Source organism: Rhinoraja longicauda, chromosome 4 (genome assembly GCF_053455715.1).
Source record: "Rhinoraja longicauda isolate Sanriku21f chromosome 4, sRhiLon1.1, whole genome shotgun sequence".
NCBI classification, from domain to species: domain Eukaryota; kingdom Metazoa; phylum Chordata; class Chondrichthyes; order Rajiformes; family Arhynchobatidae; genus Rhinoraja; species Rhinoraja longicauda.
In genome coordinates this window covers 64,713,394-64,737,873 of record NC_135956.1, presented here as the reverse complement: position 1 = coordinate 64,737,873, position 24,480 = coordinate 64,713,394, and the positions used below count along the sequence as shown (strand labels likewise).

Sequence of the window (24,480 nt, the reverse complement as noted above, 5' to 3'; positions counted from 1 at the left end):
CAGAATGTTTGTTCCCCTGCTGTTAAGATGCAACCCGTCCCTTTTGTACAAGTCACCCCTAGCCCAGAAGAGATCCCAGTGGTCCAGAAATCTAAATCCCTGCTCTCTGCACCAGCCCCTCAGCCATAAATTCATACCCTCTATCTCTCTGTTCCTGGCCTCACCAGCACGAGGTACCGGTAGCAGTCCAGAGATAACTACCTTCGACGTCCTACTTCTCAGTGTTTTTCCCAACTCTCTAAACTCCCGTTGTAGCACCTCCTTCCTCTTCCGCCCGACGTCATTCGTGCCCACGTGCACAACGACTTCAGGTTGATCGCCTTCCCTCACTAGGATTTTCTGAAGCCGGTCTGTGATGTGTTGAACCCTGGCACCAGGGAGGTAACAGACCATCCTCAAGTCCCTCCTGCTGCCACAGAATCTTCTGTCCGACGTTTCAGATGTGATAGAATCGGAGGGGCAAGAGGTGGGGGTGTTGCATTGCTTGTCAGGGAGGATATCACAGCAGTGCTTTGGCAGGACAGACTAGAAGGCTCGATTAAGGAGGCTGTTTGGGTGGAACTCAGAAATGAGAAAGGTTTAGCAACACTTATAGGGGTGTATTATAGACCGCCAAATAGGGAACGAGAATTGGAAGAGCAAATATGTAAGGAGATAGCAGATATTAGTAGTAAGCACAGAGTGGTGATTGTGGGTGATTTCAATTTTCCGTATATAGACTGGGAATCACATTCTGTTAAAGGGCTGGATGGTTTGGAGTTTGTAAAATGTGTGCAGGATAGTTTTTTGCAGCAATACGTAGAGGTGCCTACCAGAGAAGGGGCAGTGTTGGACCTCCTGTTAGGAAATGAGATGGGTCAGGTGACGGAGGTATGTGTTGAGGAGCACTTTGGGTCTAGTGATCATAATGCCATTAGTTTCAATATCATTATGGAGAAGGTCAAATCTGGACCAAGGGTTGAGATTTTGGATTGGAGAAAGGCTAATTTTGAGGAGATGAGAAAGGATTTAAAAGGAGTGAAATGGAAATTGTTGTTTTATGAAAAGGATATAATAGAGAAATGGAGGATATTTAAAGGTGAAATTTTGAGAGTACAGAGTCTTTATGTCCCTGTTCGGTGGAAAGGAAAGAATAATAATTTGAAAGAGCCATGGTTTTCCAGGGAAATTGGACACTTGGTTCGGAAAAAGAGGGAGATATACAATAAATATAAGCGGCAGGGAGTAAATGAGGTTCTTGAGGAATATAAAGAATGTAAAAGGAATCTTAAAAAGGAAATTAGAAAAGCGAAAAAAAGATTTGAGGCTGCTTTGGCAAGTAATGTAAAAGTAAACCCCAAGGGGTTCTACAGATATGTCAATAGCAAAAGGATAGTGAGGGATAAAATTGGTCCATTAGAGAGTCAGAGTGGACAGCTATGTGCTGAGCCGGAAGAAATGGGGGAGATATTAAACAATTTCTTTTCTTCGGTATTTACCGAGGAGAAGGATATTGAATTATGTGAGGTAAGCGAAACAAGTAGAGTAGTGATGGAAATTAGGAGGATTAAAGAAGAGGAGGTACGGACACTTTTGAAGAATATAAAAGTGGATAAGTCTCCAGGTCCTGATAGGATATTCCCTAGGACATTGAGGGAAGTTAGTGCAGAAATAGCAGGGGCTATGACGGAAATATTTCAAACGTCATTAGAAACAGGGATGGTGCCGGAAGATTGGCGCATTGCGCATGTTGTGCCTTTGTTTAAAAAAGGTTCTAAAAGTAAACCTAGCAATTATAGACCTATTAGTTTGACGTCTGTGGTGGGAAAATTAATGGAAAAGATACTTAGGGACAATATATATAATTATTTGGATAATCAAGGCCTGATTAGAAACAGTCAACATGGATTTGTGCCTGGAAGGTCATGTTTGACTAATCTTCTTGAATTTTTTGAAGAGGTTACCAGGGAAATTGATAAGGGCAAGGCTGTGGATGTTGTCTATATGGACTTCAGTAAGGCATTTGACAAGGTTCCACATGGAAGGTTGATTAAGAAGGTTAAATCGTTGGGTATTAATAGTGAGGTTGCAAGATGGATTCAACAATGGCTGAATGGGAGATACCAGAGGGTAACGGTTGACAATTGTATGTCAGGTTGGAGGCCAGTGTCTAGTGGAGTGCCCCAAGGATCTGTGTTGGGTCCACTGTTGTTTGTCATTTACATTAATGATCTGGATGATGGTGTGGCAAATTGGATTAGTAAATATGCAGATGATACTAAGATAGGTGGAGTAGTTGATAGTGAGGTAGATTTTCAAAGTCTACAGAGAGACTTGGGCCTTTTGGAAGGGTGGGCTGAAAGATGGCAGATGGAGTTTAATGCTGATAAGTGTGAGGTGCTGCATTTTGGTAGGACAAATCAAAATAGGACGTACAAGGTAAATGGTAGGGAATTGAGGAATGTAGTGGAACAGAGGGATCTGGGAATAACTGTGCATTGTTCCCTGAAGGTGGAATCTCATGTGGATAGGGTGGTGAAGAAGGCGTTTGGTATGCTTGCCTTTATAAATCAGAGCATCGAGTATAGAAGTTGGGATGTAATGTTGAAATTGTACAGGGCATTGGTGAGGCCAAATCTGGAGTATGGTGTGCAGTTCTGGTCGCCAAATTATAGGAAGGATGTCGACAAAATGGAGAGGGTACAGAGGAGATTTACTAGAATGTTGCCTGGGTTTCAGCACTTAGGCTACAGAGAGAGGTTGAACAGGTTGGGTCTTTATTCTTTGGAGCGTAGAAGGTTGAGGGGGGACTTGATAGAGGTTTTTAAAATTTTGAGAGGGACGGACAGAGTTGACGTGGGTAGGCTTTTCCCTTTGAGAGTGGGGAAGATTCCAACAAGGGGACATAGCTTCAGAATTGAGGGACAAAGGTTTAGGGGTAACATGAGGGGGAACTTCTTTACTCGGAGGGTTGTGGCTGTATGGAATGGGCTTCCGGTGGAAGTGGTGGAGGCTGGCTCGATTTTATTATTTAAGAGTAAATTGGATAGGTATATGGATAGGAGGGGATTGGAGGGTTATGGTCTGAGTGCAGGTAGATGAGACTAGGTCAGGGAGAATGGTCGGCGTGGACTGGTAGGGCCGGACAGGCCTGTTTCCGTGCTGTAATTGTTATATGTTCTAGTGGCTAGAGATCCTAGGGTGACAGAGGAACTGAAGGAAATTCACATTTGGCAGGAAATGGTGTTGGGTAGACTGATGGGACTGAAGGCTGATAAATCCCCAGGGCCTGATGGTCTGCATCCCAGGGTACTTAAGGAGGTGGCTCTAGAAATCATGGACGCATTGGTGGTCATTTTCCAATGTTCTATAGATTCAGGATCAGTTCCTGTGGATTGGAGGGTAGCTAATGTTATCCCTCTTTTTAAGAAAGGAGGGAGAGAGAAAACAGGAAATTATAGACCAGTTAGTCTGACATTAGTGGTGGGGAAGATGCTGGAGTCAATTATAAAAGACGAAATTGCGGAGCATTTGGATAGCAGTAACAGGATCGTTCCGAGTCAGCATGGATTTATGAAGGGGAAATCATGCTTGACTAATCTTCTGGAATTTTTTGAGGATGTAACTAGGAAAATGGACAGGGGAGAGCCGGTGGATGTAGTGTACCTTGACTTTCAGAAAGCCTTCGACAAGGTCCCACATAGGAGATTCGTGTGCAAAATTGTAGCACATGGTATTGGGGGTAGGGTACTGACATGGATAGAAAATTGGTTGGCAGACAGAAAGCAAAGAGTAGGGATAAATGGGTCCCTTTCAGAATGACAGGCAGTGACCAGTGGGGTACTGTAAGGCTCGGTGCTGGGACCGCAGCTATTTACAATATACATTAATGACTTGGATGAAGGGATTAAAAGTAACATTAGCAAATTTGCAGATGACACAAAGCTGGGTGGCAGTGTGAACTGTGAGGAAGATGCTATGAGGTTGCAGGGTGACTTGGACAGGCTGTGAGAGTGGGCGGATGCATGGCCGATGTAGTTTAATGTGGATAAGTGTGAGGTTATCCACTTTGGTGGTAAGAATAGGAAGGCAGATTATTATCTGAATGGTGTCAAATTAGGAAAAGGGGACGTACAACGAGATCTGGGTGTCCTAGTGCATCAGTCACTGAAAGGAAGCATGCAGGTACAGCAGGCAGTGAAGAAAGCCAATGGAATGTTGACCTTCATAACGAGAGGAGTTGATTATAGGAGCAAAGAGGTCCTTCTACAGTTGTACAGGGCCCTAGTGAGACTGCACCTGGAGTACTGTGTGCAGTTTTGGTCTCCAAATTTGAGGAAGGATATTCTTGCTATTGAGGGTGTGCAGCGTAGGTTTACGAGGTTAATTCCCGGAATGGCGGGACTGTCGTATGTTGAAAGACTGGAGCGACTAGGCTTATATACACTGGAATTTAGAAGGATGAGAGGGGATCTTACTGAAACATATAAGATTATTAAGGGGTTGGACACGTTAGAGGCAAGAAACATGTTCCCAATGTTGGGGGAGTCCAGAACAAGGGGCCACAGTTTAAGAATAAGGGGTAGGCCATTTAGAACTGAGATGAGGAAAAACTTTTTCAGTCAGAGTTGTAAATCTGTGGAATTCTCTGCCTCAGAAGGCAGTGGAGGCCAGTTCTCTGAATGCTTTCAAGAGAGAGCTAGATAGAGCTCTTAAGGATAGCGGAGTCAGGGGGTATGGGGAGAAGGCAAGAACGCGGTACTGATTGAGAATGATCAGCCATGATCACATTGAATGGTGGTGCTGGCTCGAAGGGCCGAATAGCCTACTCCTGCACCTATTGTCTATTGTCTATTGTTTGATAATTTCAAAACTTCCGTCAAATATATAATGGTTTAAGATAGTATAGACTGAAAAATAGAACCCATTAAATAGGTTTTTTAATTAGTGATGTTGGATTTAAGCCTGTATTTGTGGGAGATTTATCTTTTCAGGTCTATAATAGTTCAGTATTGCTACATTACAAATCTCACAAAGTGATTTTGCAGTCTTGAAGAGAAACCCTGAGTTTCCAGTTGCCTGTCATTTTAATTCTCCATCCTTGCCTGAGTCTGACCTCTCTGTGAAAATCAGAAAAACAACTGCAGAAGAGAGAAATGTGTGTGGTGCTTTCCCAGTTCTATAACCCTGGCTTCACAATTATCTATGTTCTATCTATTCCTTCTCCACCCTCTCTACAGCTTTAAACTAATTTATTTTATCACTTTCCCAATTCTGATTAAGAGTCTATGATCATAGACGTTAACTCAATTTGTCTTTCCACAGATGCTGCCTGACATGTTTCCAGCACTTTTCTTTTTCTTTTCATTTCTCACCTCTCTGGCTTTGGCTTCTTACACTGTTCCAGGAAGGCCCATTGTAAGCTCCAGAAACAACATTTCACTACCAACTAGTAATTTTACACCACGTGAGACTTAACCAATTTGAGATAACCAGCCTTTCCAGTTTTTGTGAAAGGCTTTCAATCTGTATTGTTAACTCTGACTTTCTCTCTCCATAGTTGCTGCCACCCTCTCTCAGCCAGAAACACCATTATTTGTGCCATTTAATCTCATCTGGTCTTCATCCCATTGTTCTCTCCGCACCTCCCCTCATCTGCAATTTATAATATGTTTAATGTCTAACTTTTCTCAGTTCACATGAAAGTCATCAAGCTAAAACATAATTTTTGATTTGATTTAAATATGATTCTGTTATGAGGAGATAAGATATCATGTTGCTTGAAATGAAAGCAGTGTGAACATTTGTGGCACCCAAAAACAAATTTTGTAACCTCTATTATGTGATTTGCTCTTGGCCAGAATTTATGTTAGCTTCTGTAAATGAAATGAGAATGCATTAAAAAAGTAATTATAACATTGATAGAGAAGTTGCAGACTTTCCTAACAAGGAAAAGCTACGGAAAGATTAATTTTGCGCATTTTACACCCGAGTTTTCAAAATTAACTTTTTTCATCCAAGTGAATGAACCCATCCTCAGCTATTCATCAAGAAATCCATTTCAGTTCCTGACTATCAGTCAATTCTACAGTTGTAATAGTAGCTATGGTATATGGAGCCCAATGAATGAATATGGTTAGTTATGTATTCATAAAAATCAATTTTCATTTGTAATTCTTTGGCCAGAGGAGGTTCTTTGATATAAGATTCAAGACTGCAAGAACCCATTTTTCTTTGTGTCACACAAGAGATTGAGAAATGCTTCAAAGCTAGAATTATATTGAAGATATAAATATTTGCCAGATGTAATTTAGTTTCAGGCATGCTATCAAGAGCAACTCCTCGAAATAAAGGAAGTAAGAAATAATGTTTGGTGCTTTAACACTAGAGCTATATCATCAATGGATTGCATTTTTATTCTACAAAAATCTGCAGTTTTATCATAAATGCAGCTGAAGTTTGAAGTCTTAAGTAAAGATACATCGCAACAAGTCAAGTTAGTTTTGAGATCATTTGGATGTTGTAATGACTTTCCTGCAATCTAGTCATCAGACATTGTTAATTAGATCCATACCATCTTTATTTTTATCATTCCAACTTTTTTGAGGTATAGGTGATCCCCAGCTTACGATGCTTCGACTTGCGATATGTCGACTTGGCGATGGTGCCCGTAGTGAGCCGCGCCACGTGATCGCGTGTATTAAATGCATTTCGACTTACAATCTTTTCGGCTTGCGATGGGTTTCTCGGAACGGAACCCCATCGTAAGCTGAGGAGCACCTGTCTTCTTCATTTATGCACAGCACCTCAGATTATGTTGTTTGTATTCCAACCAATGCATCTTTCCCGCTCGTTTACTAATAGATCGAGGTTATTCACAAAATAGTTTGTTAATTTGACATTTTCTAAGTTACTTTGATATGTTCTTGGGTAATAAAAATGTTTTGCTCCTGCTATTAATTAATAAGAATGTAAGTACATAAAGAGAGGAGTAGATCATAAGGCGCCTTAAAACCAGTCCTTTACAAAAAGAACATTGCTGATCTGATCTGACTGAGCAAGTCAAATGGAATTATGCAAGAAAGTGGGAAGAGTATAAATAGACCTGATGGTTGCCATGGACACACTGGGCTGAAATAACTTTTTTTCTGTGCAAAAGAACTCTATGACACTAGGCCAAGAGGGAGCAGGCTGGTAACAGAGCATGGAAACAGGTCCTCCGGCCAACATGTCCATGCTGACCAAGATGCCCCATCTACACTGGTTCAAGTTGCGCGTCTTTGGCTCATATCCCCCTAAAGCTTTCCTCCCCACGTACCTGTCCAAATGTTTTTTTAAATATTGCTATAAGCGAGTTCGGTATCTGATAAAAGCAAGGAATCATGGGATTTGTCAAAGGTCATTCGGGATAAACAAGAGCGTTGCTAGTGAACTTAATGGCTAATGTACACTGAAACAATGGTTGATAAACGATTAAATGAAATGAAAGAAATTAAGAGATGTATGAACTTCTGTACATTTACTGATTGAGTTCTGGATTTCAGTTCATATCAAATCTGGTTGAACATTAAGTTGAACTTCTGATCAAAATGATCTGCAAGTGCAACAACATCTCATTTACACACCAATGGAGGCAGTAAATTACATAATGCCGCACAGATGGTGAAAATATCATCAATATGCAGAAGTAAAGTGATGGGTAAAGTGTTTCTCAGGATGTTAAACCACTTTAGACGACCTATGGCCCGTTCAACATGAATGCAGACATTGGCAACCTTCTTGGTTTTGTGTACTTTTTCTCTGGTCATTGGCTGATAACCACCACTGGGAGGGAGAATCTCTAAATAGGCTTGGCAAAACATCAAGTCTTCTTGAATGGGAAATCCTCTATCTGCCATTATGCGATCCCCAGGATCAACTAAGTTCAAAAATCCACTCTTCCTAACAATGTGTGCATCAGATGATCGCCCACCCCAAGCTTTTGATAAGAATGTGATCATGCCGTTTGGGGCAATTCCAACCAATAGTTTCACAGTGTTGTGTTTCTTGTAGTCGGGCCATGTCAGAGCCTGCAATTGTAGATGCCGTGGTCGTTCTATAAATATCTCTGTGCAGCCGAGAATGCATCTCAGTGCTGGGCATTTATTTATTATCTGTTTCGTCTGCGTGGACCTTATCAAATCACGATCTGTAAGCATGTCCATTACAAGTTACAAAGCAAAACAAAATGGTGCTATATTGAACTAATTTATACAATCACGAGATTATAACTGAAAATTAGAATGTCAAATACTGATTAAAATTATCCAATGTAATGGGAATCAGAAGAGACATGATTAGTCAGGAGACTCGTGACTCAGTTTTGTACTACACAACTTTATTTACACATGTACATGCAGAACTCATTCAGCAGTCAACATACGTGCATACTAGGAGGCGCTAGGTATGAGGCGAAAACCCCACAGATACTTTTCATATTATCTATTGATAGTTATAGAAATCATACATTTCATTTCATTCTCTCCCCCCCCAAAACAAAAACAATAAAAATTGGTTGTTATTAATCGTCACCATCTCGTTCACTCACCGAAGCGGGCCAGCAAGTGATCAAGGAAAAGCCAATGAAACCATCAAAATCATCGTAGTTCTGTACAAATGAACCATAAATACACCTAGTTAATAGTTTTAAAAGCAGTATTTTCTTACCTCGAAGAAGCAAAACTGGAAAATATGTATGAAACGCAGGTCTGTATACACACAATAGCTCAGCAGGCGAGACTGTTTATCCTGAATGACCCTTGACCTGGCATGCGAACTCGCTTATTGTACCTGCCTTAACGACTTCCCCTGGCAGTTCATTCCATATATCCACCACCCTCTGTGTGAAAAAGTTGCCCCTCAAGTCCCTATTAAACCTTTCCCCTCTCATCTTAAAGCTATGTCCTCTGGTTCTTGATTTCCCCTTAACCCTGGGTAAAAGACTCTATACATTCATCCAATTTATTCCCCTCATGATTTTATATGCCTCTACTTATTACCCTCCTGACATCCTATGTTGGCCATTTTCCCCATCCTGCTTTCCCAGCATATGAGCTCTAGGGTTAAACAGACTATCACCTACTCATCTTCCTTACAATTTCCAACAACAAAGTACATTGACTCAACCTGCAGCTTGTGGTCAGCCATCACAGGAATTTCATCATGGTCTATTCCAGTTCTGCAGGTGGTCTTCATGACTACACTGTGACAGCTATCTATTAGCTACTTAATAATTTTCAGAGGTTATACAGTTCCAGTGGTTGGATATTGGGGGAGGGGAGGATATCCCTGTGATAGTCCAAGCACAAACAGTTGAGCACAACTATAATAAGAGCAATTCTGCTACTAGGAGCATTGTCGTGAACTCAATAGAGCTATTCTGAATGTGACTTTCTGTCAACATTACTCTTGGGTACGTTACTTTGTTCATCAGCTAAGGTGGGATTCTTTGTAAGAGTCTGTTGTTTATTCCATAATCTGGTTATCACAAGAACACAGTCATTGCCTTCAAACACATATTAAGGAGATGACCAGCAGACAAGAAGACACTTTGGCCGGGTTAATACCAGGATCGAGCCAAACATGAGGACCAAGAAGAAGAGGGAACACGTTGACAGTGAAGAACCAAACTGCAATCTCTCAACAACAGAGGCTTGGTGCCAAGCTCCCCCCTAGCTATCTCATTTCTAGATGTACTGTGAGGCAGCATCTGATTCAAGGAAGATTTGCAGGATGCTTGTAAAATTCAAACATTGCAGCATACTCATTCTCCTGTGACTCATACACAATCACAGTATTTCTGTAATATTATTCAGTTAATGCCATTCTGAAAACTACTTACACTTTTGCATAACAACACCCAATGATTTATTGATGATTTTTAGTTTTTAGTTTAGTTTAGAGATACTGTGCGGAAACAGGCCCTTCGGCCCACCGGGTGCGTGCCGACCAGCGATCCCTGTGCACTAACAGTATCCTACACCCACTAGGAACAATTTTTACATTTACCAAGCCAATTAACCTACAAACCCTGTATGTCTTTGGAGTGTGGGAGGAATCTGAAGATCTCGGAGAAAACCCACGCAGGTCACGGGGAGATCGTTCAAACTCCTTACAGACAGCACCCATAGTTGGGATCGAACCCGTCTCCAGCTCTGCATTCGCCGTAAGGCAGCAATTCTACCGCCCTATCTACGTGCCGTGCCATACCGATCTATTTCAAATAGATCACTTAACTAAGAATGGAAGAATAGTTTATTTCCTGTTAATGAAAGGATGAAGCTCCCAAATCAGTTTATGGGCTCTGGTAGCGTAGAACAGTACAGGGTGACGGAGGGGATCAGCTAACAGAGCTGATGGCGTATAGATTGGATGATTAGCTTCAATGGAAGAAGTTTCATTGAAATCGGTATTATATTTTTAAAGTTATTCACATTTTAAAGTTTAAAAAGGGAGGGAGGGGGGATGAGGGAGGATAAGGGGGGTTGAGGGGGATGGAGTGGTGGGGGAGGGGGAGGAGGGGGGGGGGGGGCTGGGAGGGGGCTGCACCAATGAAGGAGAGGTTTGGGCCCAACGGGTCCACTTGGTCTAGTATGACAATAAAACAATCTTGACTAGACAAAGCATAGTCCATTACAGATACCGACCACCCCACAATAGAAGGGATCTATTGAAGCCGCTGCCTCAAAAAGCCAGCCATTGTTATCAACTCCACACACCACCCTAAGCTCGCTGTCATTTCACGACTATTACCGGAAAGAAGGCACAAGAGACTAAACCATGACGACCAGATTCAAGAACAGCTTCTTCAGATCCACCATCATGTTCTTGAACAGTACACAACACTAATCTCAGCAAGAATGATCATCTCTGGTGTGTTTTTTTGGTTACACTCTGGACTTTTGTTTTTGCATTATTATGATTGCCTAGTATTACAGATATTAATTTATTGTACTTTTGATTACTACATATTATCTGTGTGTAATTTCATTTGACGGCCTGTTAAACTGCAGCAAGTACGGATTCCTTATTCTGTTGCTGTTGGAATATATGACAATTAAACACTCTTGAAGATTTAGACATCAGACATGGCAGTAGACTCATGGTCTACTGGACTGAAGTAACCCAGCTCAGCTTCTAAGACCTGGCTACTTACAACAGGCACCTGAAGGCACTGGAAAAACACTGTCACCACTGGTTTCCATAAAATCCTTTAAATCCACAGGAAGGATAAGTAATAGCATTTGATTGTAACCAAAGCCTTGCATTGCCACTTCCAGAGTGGAAATATTATCACCTAACAAAGACGTTCCATATTTCCTTTAATTCCTGTGGAAAAGAAGTTCCTAATTTCCCTATTGAATGCTGCATTCAATGACTGTTTTCATACAGAAGCATTTTGTCAATTTAAATACAACAATCAAACAACTCTGTAGGTAAATTTTGAGGGAATATAAACCATGTTATGAAAACTGTCGGCAAAATTTAACTTATCCAGTGCGATATTGCTGTAAATTTTAATTAAATCACATTATGCCTGTTGCACGATACACACATTCTTTCTAGGATGAAATCCTCTTGTCCGTTTGTTTCTTTATGCTCCAATTTCCACTAATTATTATCTATCTGATCCCCTGCCAACAGTTTTATTGCCACAACACTCAGCACGGGTGCCGGCAAAGAAGTAAATGTGAAGAAATTGAGTTTTACAAATCTCTTTTTATAATACAGAAGTTGTTTAATTTTGGAATTTGACCCAGTGAAGCACTGTATTGACTTTATTTAGCCTCATAAAATGTGCAAAAATTAAAATTCAGAGTGCGATCTGAAGGTGCTGCATTAAAATGCTTCTCCAGGATGATGCACAGAAAATTGCAGATACATTAAACCACCGGGTATGCATCATCAGCCAAGTTCAGACAAGCTGAATGTTGATAAGAAATGTAATTAACTGGATTAGATTTTTCCAAAAGGGTAAATTAACTTTTTTTAATGTGGTCTCAATGTATTGAAAGGGGTCAATGTTGTGCCTGGGTCCATATCTAGACTTATAGTCACTGTTTTTATCCTTAGACCTTCAAACAGGTCATTAAAGAGTAATGCAATTCAAACCTTATTTAGCATTCTGATCAATTTTTCTGTTTTGCTTGCACAATTATGTCTATGTTATCATGAGTTTCTCCTCAAACTGTGTTTTCCGTGCCGGCTGATATTGGTCTCAGTCACTTGCAGGTGGGTCTGGGGTTTGAAATGGAGCTGCTGGCATGTGACTTATCCTTTTTAAGCCAATGCATGGGTGCTTTTGGAGCTTCAATGTTTATTAGAATGTATTTGGAGAAGTCATTTAGTTTTGCACGCCACTTGAATCCAGTGCCAACTAAGATATTTTGAACTGCTTGGGAACTTTGTATATCCAGACGATTGCCTTTCTTCCTTCAAACTTTTTTTTGAAAAAAGGTCTACTGTGGAAATATTCATTTTGAAACTTTTATGCTGACAGATATTGATGCTATGCTTGAACTTCTAATGTCCTCTATATGTCAATAGGGCGGTGAGCTTGAAATCGAGTGATATTTATTGCATTTGTCAGGTTGCAGTCCTAGTGCATTTGAAATAAAACCTGGACAAGGTTGTTGGGCAGGGAAGCTGCAGCTTGGAGCTCTTGTTGGAGCTTGATGGAGAGGTGGGCTTTGTAAAAGATGATTTTGTAGGAAGATAATGTTGTCGTTATAGTTTCATTTCTCAGCAAATAATGATAACTCTAATTAAACATAAATAACTCTCGCCTGTCCATTGGTTTAGGATATGGGCCTATCCCTTCAGCACCCCTTTATGTGTCCTCTTGTCCAAGAAAATATAGGGAACTTTGTCATTAGGTGTAATGTAAAATACTTGAGAGATGTGGCCATTGTGATTAAATTATTGGCCAGGTGTGCAGACTCTTTTGTGGATGTGAAAGTGAAGCACTGAATTGGAAATATGGTGGTTGATGTTGATAATTAGTTGAGAGAGGAGTGGAGAGATCTGAGAGTTCACTGAACTTCTCTCTGGACAGCGTGTAATTCCACATGGCTTCGTGCCTAACGTTGATTTCAGTCTGAAGAAGGGTCTCGACCCGAAACGTCACCCATTCTTTCTCTCCAGAGATGCTGCCTGTCCCTCTGAGTTGCTCCAGCTTTTTGTGACTGTTGTTGATTTCCTTGATTAGCTACTCTATTTGTCTTCTACGTGTACATCTGTAAGATATTTTTTTGTTCTGAAGATTTACACGATCTCCTTCTTCCCTCCGCCTCCTCAAAGGCCTTGAATTGAGCGTCAAAAACCTTGGAGGACTGACCTGACCCAGGCTACACTGTTCTTTGCCGTTCCCCAGGTTTGTTTCATCTACGGAGCATCTGATCACATATGCTCCACCTACAAAACAAATCTCCTTCTTAGAGGTGATATCTAATTTTAAACAAGGCAGGGTAGCTTTAATTAGAGCTGGCTGTGCTCACCATTGGCCCTATGCTGACGTGTCCACACAGTGAACACTGCTGCCCATTTGACGATGTTGTTACTGAAATGGATAAGCCTGCACTCAACTGGCATCATATAATAATCATATACTGTGATTCAAACCCCTGGATTTAGTGACTAATCCACATTGTTTTTACAATATATAATGCCAAAAGCAATTGATCTGCGGGGTCCGTACAATTATTATTATTATTATTATTTAAATCTGTGACAATTTTTGAAGGAGGCTGAGGATGATAGTGATTATAACCTCTGTCTTCAGTAATATGTTACCATTATGTAGGAGAATCAATGACCTTTGTTGGCCTTTATACCATATTTGGAGATACTTATACAGCATTAACTACAAAAAGTAGAAATCAGTAATAGAAGAATAGAAAGTCACAAATGTAAGAGTAAATCAGCAGATATAACGGTGACAAAATAAGAAAAAGACAAAAGTAAACGTGACATAGATTGGTACCTGAATGTTGAAGTGTACATGTTATTTAAGAAGGATAGTAAGTTGGAACAGGAAACTAGGGTGTCCTCTAATATGTCTTGTGTTGAGTTGAGAAATAATAAAGACAAGAAGCCATTAAGAGGGGTGGCGTACAAGCTTCTCTAACACTAACAATATGGTACAAAATGTACCATGGAAGCAATAGTGGAGCTTGTAAGAAAGGTTTAGTGATAATCTTGAGGGGCTCTAATCCACGGGCTGGACAAATTAGACAGGCAAGGAGTGTTTTAGGACAGTTTCTTAGAACAGCATTTTCTGGAGCCAACCAGTGTAGGCTATACCAGAAAATGCTCTTATAAACGATATTGTGAAATAGGATTAACTCCTCTTTAGAGGAGAGAAGGTACCTGTAGGTAGTAGCGGCTATGATTGCATTTTACAGATAGCTTGAGGGAAGAAAGGATATGCTAATATTTCAACTTAAATAAGAGCAATTATGAGAGCATCAAGGCAGATATATAGAAATGGATCAGAAAAAAAAGGTTAATGGATCATTCAATTGAAAAGTAGGAGTAGACTTTGAAGGGGATCTTTCAGAATTTCCAGAATGGATAGATCCCAAAGAGCACCAAAATTGCAAATGAGGACCCACCATCTGTGGTTACTTTAAGTAGAATATCATATCAAACATAAAGAAAAAACATACAATTATGTAAAAATTGGTGGCAGGTTAAAAGACTGTAATAAACATAAAAGTAACAATAACCAAAAGATTAATAAAGAAGGTAAAAAGAGAGTAAAGTACAAAGCTAACTAAAAATATAAAGTAAAAAGATTTTCTAGAAATTGAAAAAAAAAGAGAAAAGTTAGTAATGTTGATCTTGTTGAAAGTGATTCTGGGGATTTAATATTAGAAAATAAGGAAATGAGTTAAACAGATATTTTGCAAGAGTATTCCCAATAGAAGATAAATGTAAGATCTCAGAAATAGATATGTGGGGATTTTGGAAGGGAGAAACCCGGAAGATTACAGTTAAAATATTAATCTTTTGGTTATTGTTAAACTTTTATGTTTTGTCTAATCTTTTAACCAATTTTGCTTAATTATGTTTCTTTTTCTTTAAGTTTGAAATGATATTTAACTTCATAAATTAACCACAGATGGTACCGAGACATTTGTTGCAGCTATGCCTGATAGGTCTCCAGGTGCTGAAGGACTTGCTCCTATGGTCTAAAAAGAAATTACCAGTGAGGTAGTTTAAGACAATAACTGCAGATGCTGGTACAAATCGAAGGTATTTATTCACAAAATGCTGGAGTAACTCAGCAGGTCAGGCAGCACCTCAGGGGAGAAGGAATGGGTGACATTTCGGGTCGAGACCCTTCTTCAGATAGTTGATGTGTTGGCTTTAATATTTTAAAATTTGCCATTGTAGGAGATGTTTACTTCGATTGCTAGAATGTAAATCATATATTCAAAAGGGAGAAAGACCGATTAGTTTAAAATTGTCATTTGGAAAATCTTAGAAACTATTATTTAAGGCATTAAAGCAGGTTACTTTGAAAAACTCGAGGTAATCAGGCAAAATCAGCATGGTTTTGTGCAAGGGAAATTGTGTCCAACCAATTTATTGGAGGTCTTTGAAGAAGTAATGTGTGCTGTGAATGATGGGGAACCAATGGATGTGAATTACTTAGATTTTCGTGAGGCATTTGACAAGGTGCCACATCAAAGGTTGTTTTACAGAATATAGAGGAGGTGACATAGGGTGGAGATTGGCAGGCTAACTAAAAACAGTTGATCAAAATGAAGTGAGTGGTGGGTCACAGGATTTAGCTCTGGAGCCTCACATTCACATAATTTATATTAATGAAGGGAGTGAAGGTATGATGCTAAAGGTCATGACACAAAGATAAGGTAGGAAAGTAAATTATGAGGAGAACATACGGAGGTTACAAAGATATATAGATTGTGTCTAAGCAAAAAACGACAAATAGAGCATTATAAAGGAAGATGTGAAATTGTTCATTTTAGCAGGAAAAGCAAAAAAACAAAAACAAATGAGTGATTGCAAGGGTATGAAATGCAGAGGGATCTGGGTGTCCGAGTGCATGAATGTCGAAAGGCTGGTATGTAAGTAATTAAAAAATAGAGTCATAGAGCATGGAAACAGGCCCTTCGGCCCAATTTGCCCACACCGACCAACAAGTCCCATCTACACTAGTCCCACTTGCCTGCGTTTGGCCTATATCCCTCTAAACCTGTCCTACCCACGTACCTGTCTAATTGCTTCTTAAACATTGCAATAGTTCCTGCCTCAAATAACTCATGCGGCACCCACCACACTTTGAAAAAGTTACTCCTCAGATTCCTATAAAATCTTTCCCCCTTCACCTTGAACCAATGCCCTCTGGTTCTCGATTCCCCCATTCTGGGCAAGAGACTCTGTGCATCCACCTGATCTATTCCTCTCATGATTTCATACACCTTCATAAGATTACCCCTCATCCTCCTGCACTCCAGGAAATAGAGTCCCAGCCTGCTCAACCTCTCCCTATAGCTGAGACCCTCGGGTTCTGGCAACATCCTTGAAAATCTCTGCAACCTTTCCTACTTGAACATCTTTCCTATAACATGGTGCCCAGAACTGAACACAGTACTATAAATGCAGCTTCACCAATGTCTTATATAACATCAACATGATCTCCCAACTTCTATACTCAATACTCTGACTGATCAAGGCCATGTGCAAAAGCCTTATTGACTACCCCATCTACCTGTGACGCCACCTTCAAGGAACTATCTATCTGTACTCCTCCATCCCTCTGCTCTACAACACTTCCCAGAGCCCAACAATTCACTGTGTAGGTCCTGCCCATGTTACGCTTTCCAAATGCAACACCTCATATTTCTCTGTATTAAATTTTATCAGCCATTCCTCAGCCCACCTGACCAACCGAACAAAATCCTGCTGCAATTTTTGACAACCATCTTCACTATCTGCAATACCGCCCACTTTTGTACCATCTGCAAACTTGCTAGTTTTGCCGTGTACATTCTCATCCAAATCTTTGAAATAGAATCTAGCAGAATGTTATGGTTTTTCTGCCTCCGAGACTGTTCTTTGTATTGAGAATAATTCTGGTGTTGTGCATTCTGAAGTGACTGGTGAAGTCAGTTTTTGACACTCTACTCAAGGCTAGTGAGGGAGACAGAAATTCTTCTGCCAAGGGGGCAGGATGTACTGTTTGTGAGATAGTAAGCTTCTTCCTCCCTTAATGCAGGGCGTTTGTGTACGCTTAATACAGAAACTTAAGATTCTTGTCTGAATGTTCCTCCTCTGCCTTGGGTAGTCAAAGGCCAGGGATTCTCCACAGTCAATACCATTGTTGAAGTTTTCAAGGATGCTTTCACTGTACCTCGGTACATGTGACAATGAACTAAACTAACTAACTCTTCCTATTGCAAACTTTGAAGTAACATGTCTGTTTCGGTGAGTTTGGGGTTGGTCATGCAACATGTGTGCATGTTCCCCCACGCAGGTTCTCTTTGTTCTCCGCCCCCACTTACAGCGGTTCTCCCACGCAAGGTCCTCCTTTGTTTTCCACCCACCCCCCTCATGGCGTTTCCCCCAAGCAGGGTCTTCCTTTGTTCTTCCCCTTTCTTCACCGGCTGTGACAGCTGATGACCTTAGGAGTGGAATCTCACTCACTTCAAAATCAATGTGTGAGTGCTGTTGAATTACTGGTGCAGTCCAGAAAACAGTGACAAATAACCCAAGATATGTTGAACAAGGGAATAGTTACATTATTGTCTTTTAGTTTAGTTTAGTTTAGAGATACAGCGTGGAAACAGACCCTTCGGACCACCGAGACCATGCCGACCAGCGATTCGTACACGAGCACTATCCGACACACCAGGGACGATTTACAATTATACCAAGCCAATTAACCTACAAACCTGTATGTCTTTGGAGTGTGGGAGGAAACCGGAGCTCCCAGAGAAAACCCTTGCGGTCACAGGGAGAACGTACAAACTCCGTACAGACAGCACCCGTAGCTAGGATCGCACCCTAACACCATCAGAACATGTTTTTCAGGGTGGAAGTTTCAAAGTAAAGGACATAGCTTTAAGGTGAGAGGGACAAAGTTTAAAGGAAATTGTGCAAGCAAGTTTTTTTACAGAGTGGTGCCTGGAACGAGCTGCCAGGAGTCATGGTGGAAGCAGATTTTCAGTCAGAGAGGTGAAGGTGTGGAATTCTCTGCCTCAGAAGGCAGTGGAGGGCAGTTCGTTGGATGCTTTCAAGAGAGAGCTGGATAGAGCTCTTAAGGATAGCGGAGTGAGGGGGTATGGGGAGAAGGCAGGAACGGGGTACTGATTGAGAGTGATCAGCCATGATCGCATTGAATGGCGGTGCTGGCTTGAAGGGCTGAATGGCCTACTCCTGCACCTATTGTCTATTGTCTATTGTCAGATCATAATCATACTTTATTAGCCAAGTATGTTCTGCAACATATGAGGAATTGCAAAAGAAATAACTGAAATATCACATTTACATAAGTACTCAGACCCTTTACTCAGTACTTTGTTGAGGCACCTTTGGCAGCGATTACAGCCTCATCTTCTTGGGTATGACGCGATAAGCTTGGCACATCTGTATTTGGGTCATTTCTGCCATTCTCCTCTGCAGATCCTCTCAAGCTCTGTCAGGTTGGATGGGGAGCGTCGATGCACAGCTATTTTCAGGTTTAGTGGGGGGTGGGGAGGGTAGTGGGGGGGAGTGCGGGGTGGGGGGGACATGGACTCTGGTGATTTGCTGTTGAAGACCACTGGAGCAAGTATGTCTTCAATGAAATTAGGTATGTGCTGTTTTAAATGAAACTCTTCATAACTTAATCATACATTTTGTGTAAGGAAAAAGCAAAATAGAGAAAACAAAACAAAACATTTTTTCTTTGTGTTGTAAAAAGTATTTCTGTTCAATAACCTTTCTATAAATAGCAGAATATTCTCATGATAGGCCTGACATTGTACATGTAGTCCAAGAACTACAGACTGTTGGTAATAATAGTCATTTTTCACACATGAATGTAGCGCAACGCGTACGCGCATTTGGCGTGCATACTTTTTTTGCTGAAAAGTTGAATTACGCGCCATATTATGAATTTTGATGTAAAATTATGAATTTTGGACATCAAAATTCTGAATTTGTAAAATCAAATATTGGGAGGTCTGTGATTGAGTTGAATTGTGCATGGATTCTCATGTTAGGTATTGCCCCTTATGTTATTTTATTTTTATTACAGAGATATTTCACACTTTAAACCTCTATCCAGTACAACTTCGATAACGGTGATCACTGGAGATCATTACGATGAACAGCTTCCTGATTCTTTGAACAAGGCAAGTACTGAATCTGGATCAATGGGGACTCACAGAATTTTCTTCCTAGCCTGCAGAAAATTCCAACTTCAATTTAGAGCCTCAATTACTTAATGTGCAGTTAAAACATTGTAAGGTCATCTCCCAAAGGATGTGAATGGCATCCAGCCCTCAAAATGAGATGGTACTTTTGAATTCCATAAGTTAGGGCACAGTCTGATTTACCTCTACTCCATTGCAGCCATTGGAACTTCTATGTGAAATTGATGCGTTTCGTTTGCTCCCTGATGTAAACCGCATCTTGTACGTAAGAAATTTGCCATACAAATCTTGCCACACCACATCTTGTACATAAGAAATTTGCCGTACAAAATAACAGCTGAAGAAATGTATGATATATGTGGGAAGTATGGACCAATCAGACAGATCAATTGGAAGTACGCCTGAGACAAGAGGAACTGCCTATGTGGTATATGAAGACATTGATGTGCTACAATGCTGAGGACTATATTCTGCACTCTGTATCTCCCCCACTGCTCTACTTGATTGTATTAATGTATGGTATTAGCTGAACTGATTGGAGAGGATACAAAAACAAAGCTTTCACTATATCTTGGTGCAGATAACAATAATAAACCTAAAACCAAACCGTGCGTTATGAAATAGCGGGCTGAATTATCTGAAATAGTTCAATTTGGTTTTGCACTTTGCTTAGCGAATAATGAAAATGAACAAATTGAGTTATTAATCATGTGTACGTGATGGCCATCACACATAGCTGGCAGGCATTCAAAGTCCCGCAATCTTCCAGTCATCTATAAAAATGGGTTTGGTGCCAGACGACTGAAGAGTTGCAAATGTTTTGCCCTTGTTCAGTTATGTGATCAAGGAAACTCAGCAACCCAGGCCAATCAGTTCAATCTCAATGATGGCGAAGCTTTCAATAATAATAATCCAGAACTAAATTAACCGTAATGTGAATGAGTATGGATTTAGAAACGGTGAATCTACTTAATTAGCTTAATTGAGATTTTTGATAATGTGGCCAAGTGTGCTAATGAAAGGAATGCACATCATGACTTCTAAAATCATTTTATAAAGTGCTAGGCAACCAAAGTTGAAACCCATGGATTTAACAAGTCAGTGGCACCATGGATACCCAAAACTGTCTTATTAACAACACAGAGTCCTACTGAACAGCTTATATTTGGACTAGGGAAAGTATTCATTGATGTTCTCCAGAGTTGGAGCTAGGATCATTGTTTATTCTAATATATTAATGAATTGGACTGTCGGGGACAATTTCAATGTTTGCAGATAACTTGGAAGTATAATGAAAAGTGAGAGGGATTGTTATATTCATCAAGAGGCCATATACATGCTGGTGGTGGGTCTAAATACTGAACTCCTTATCCAGCAGCATTGTGAGAATGCCTTCATCTGAAGGTCTACAGTGGTTCAAAAAGGTGGCTAAGCATCAAGAGCATTTGGGGTGGGCAATAGATGCTGGCTTTATCACTGACTCCCATGTCCCGCACATTAATTAACAGAGGTCTCCTGCACTGTTACTGTTCCATGATTCTATGATTCTTTGCTTTAATATTCCCATGTTTCTATTTAAAAGTAACCTATCTGATTTATTTTAATCACAATCAGCTTGCTAAGCAGCCTCTGTGGATTTATTATGTGGTGTCTTTGCTCATCTACAATTTTCAGCATCGTGCAATTTATATACCATTGTACCATCCTTTCATTGTGTGTAATTTTACATTTTTCCACATTGAACTCCATCTCTTTTCTTTTCACTATCCAAGGCGATCATCTTCACCACTTACAGTTTTACCACATTTAGTATCGTTGCTAAATTTCATAACACCGTTTCTGACACCAACGTCTAGGTTGTTCATGAAATATAAAGAGAAATGGAGCAAATGAAGACTCATGCAAACGATTAACGTCTGAAAATAAAATTACACCTCCAGACTTTAAATTGCTTTGCCTTTCATTTTTGAAGTGTAGTTAGGATGACTACTAAATAATACATGCAGATTTTTGAAATTTTGCAATGACAGCTATGTTTTTAACTCTAGGGTTAGCAAGCAAGGTCTTTTGTGTTGATTAGTTACCTGCCTGCAGGAAATCTTTATTTGAACTGCCATTTGATTTTTTTAAATGTTTTCACAAAACAAATGCAGCTCTGTTTCAGCTGCATTCCAAAGAAGGACTGCATTCTCTATCTGATCTGTCACACAAACAGCTTCTCATAATGTTGTGGAAACATCTCAAAGCATTCAGTTGTACAATGAAAGCAGCTGCTCAAATCAGTGTATTAGTTTAGTCTCATTCTAGTTAGAATTTAATGTCTGTAATTATTTTCTATAAAATGTTCTGGATAAATAGCTAATACTTCTCTCTTGGGAGTAGAAATCATAAAAAAATGATGTTAATTTATACATAGAATGGAGGCATTAGGCCAATTCTGTCTAAGCAAGATGGCAAAGAGCTACACAGATTAATTCCCTTTCTAGTACCAGGTCCATAGCCGTGAAGGTCAATCAATATGTGATGAAGGGTTCTGCCTCCAACACCTTTCCAAACATAGTTCCAGACCCCTACCATTCTCTGAGTGGAAAAAATATTTATTCATCTCCTCCTTTGAGGAAGGACATCCTTGCTATTGAGGCAGTGCAGCTTAGGTTCACGAGGTTAATCCCTGGGAAAGATTGGAAAGACTGGGCTTGTATTCACTGGAGTTTAGAAGGATGAGAGGGGATCTTATAGAGACGTATAAAATTATAAAAGGACTGGACAAGCTAGAAGCAGGAAAAATGTTCCCAATGTTGGGGGAGTCCAGAACCAGGGGCCACCAACTAAGAATAAAGGGAGGTCATTTAAAACTGAGGTGAGAAGAAACTTTTTCACCCAGAGAGTTGTGAATTTATGGAATTCTCTGCCACAGAAGGCAGTGGAGGCCAAATCACTGGATTAATTTAAAAGAGAGTTAGATAGAGCAATAGGGGCCAGGGGAATCAAGGGATATGGGGAGAAGGCAGGCACCGGTTACTGATAGTGGACGATTAGCCATGATCACAATGAATGGGGGTGCTGGCTTGAAGGGCTAAATGGCCTCCTCCTGCACATATGTTCTATGTTTCTCTCTAATTTGTCTCCGTATTACTTCAAATTGAGCCCCAATGATTTTGAACCTCCTTTTAAGAGAAACAGATCCTTCCATTATATACTGAGCAGGCTCTTCATAAACGTATACACATCATTTTATCTTCCATTGGACTCCTCTGTTCCAAAGCAAAGAACCTTAGTTAATGCAATCTTTTTGTGCTGAGAATAGCTTCATAACACTGCCCCCTCCCTGTTGCAAAACCCTCCTTCCTGTAATGTGATATCCTGATTTGAACACAACACACAGGTTGTGCTCCAACTAATATTGTACAGTTCTTGTATAACCTTCCTGCATTTGAATCCAATGCTTTGGTTAATTATTTGCCCTTCCTGCTCCTTTGAAGATCTGTGGGAATGCAATCTAAGCCCACCTTGTTCTTCCTCAGCATTCCACATCCATCCACTGTACTTTAGTTCCCATTTTTTTGGATGGGCTCTTGCCTTCAGATGCTGGCTGTGGAGCTGTTTCCTTTCCCTTGAGGATGAACGGAGAAATTTTACGTTTGTGGAAAACCTGAGCAATCTCGTGGTGGTGGTAATTAACTCCTCAATTCCTGGTCATTCTTATCACTCAGGTTCTTAGCGTTCCGGGTATAGAAGCCAAGAGATTTTTCAGAGGTGCTGATTATGGTGGACTCCAGGGCTATCCGTGTGCAGTGGACATTCATAAGATCATAAGTGTTGCAGCAGAATTAGGCCGTTTGGCCCATCAAATCTTCCCCGCCATTCAATCATGACTGATCTATCGCTCCCTCCTAACCCCATTCTTATGCCTTCTCCCCATAACCTCTGATATTCTGCAGCTACATCTGTTTGGGAATCAACATGTTATCTGTGAGGCACTGACTGTGAAGAACTAGTTTTTTGCATTCCCTTCAGAACTGTAACATAGATTTTACGGCAATTTACATTTGGTAATGTTTTTACGGAGGTGGAGAATATTTACTGGATATTTCTTATTCCAACCATAATCAATTATGGAGCGATGTGGCAGGAAAAACTATTTTGAAGTCTATATGCAAAGATTTTTAATGGTAACAGGACACATCAATCAGGTAACGGAAAAGTCATACAAGTGGTTTGCTTTATTTACCAAGGCACAGAATGCAAGACCAGAGAAAATCATGCTCAAAATGTATACAACTCCATTTAAACGACATTAAATGAAAAATATACTGAAGGGTGCAGATGTACTAGAGAAAAATTGTATAAGAAAATAACTGCAGATGCTGGTACAAATCGATTTATTCACAAAAAGCTGGAGTAACTCAGCAGGTCAGGCAGCATCTTGGGAGAGAAGGAATGGGTGACTTTTCGGGTCGAGACCCTTCTTCAGACTGATGTCGGGGGTGGGACAAAGGAAGGATATAGGTGGAGACAGGAAGATAGAGGGAGATCTGGGAAGGAGGAGGGGAAGGGAGGGACAGAGGAGCTATCTGAAGTTGGAGAAGTTGACGTTCATACCACCGGGCTGCAAACTGCCCAGGCGAAATATGAGGTGCTGCTCCTCCAATTTCCGGCGGGCCTCACTATGGCACTGGAGGAGGCCCATGACAGAGAGGTCAGACTGGGAATGGGAGGGGGAGTTAAAGTGCTGGGCCACCGGGAGATCAGTTTTGTTAATGCGGACCGAGCGCAGGTGTTCAGCGAAGTGATCGCCGAGCCTGCGCTTGGTTTCGCCAATATAAATAAGTTGACATCTAGAGCAGCGGATGCAATAGATGAGGTTGGAGGAGGTGCAGGTGAACCTCTGTCTCACCTGGAAAGACTGTTTGGGTCCTTTGATGGAGTTGAGGGGGGAGGTAAAGGGACAGGTGTTGCATCTCGTGCGGTTGCAAGGGAAAGTGCCCGGGGTTGGGGTGGTTTGGGTAGGAAGGGACAAGTGGACCAGGGAGTTACGGAGGGAACGGTCTCTGCGGAACGCAGAGAGGGGAGGGGA

The 24,480-nt window shown here is 40.8% G+C and overlaps 1 protein-coding gene across 1 annotated transcript in view; it reads left to right on the top strand.

Moving 5' to 3' along the window:
• LOC144593026 (uncharacterized) overlaps positions 1–24,480 on the top strand; it is a 102,053-nt gene that overhangs the window by 71,477 nt on the left and 6,096 nt on the right. The window contains exon 11 of the mRNA XM_078398440.1: positions 19,286–19,382. Within this exon, the coding sequence (XP_078254566.1) occupies positions 19,286–19,382 (97 nt within the window). The remainder of the gene's footprint in view (positions 1–19,285; positions 19,383–24,480) is intronic.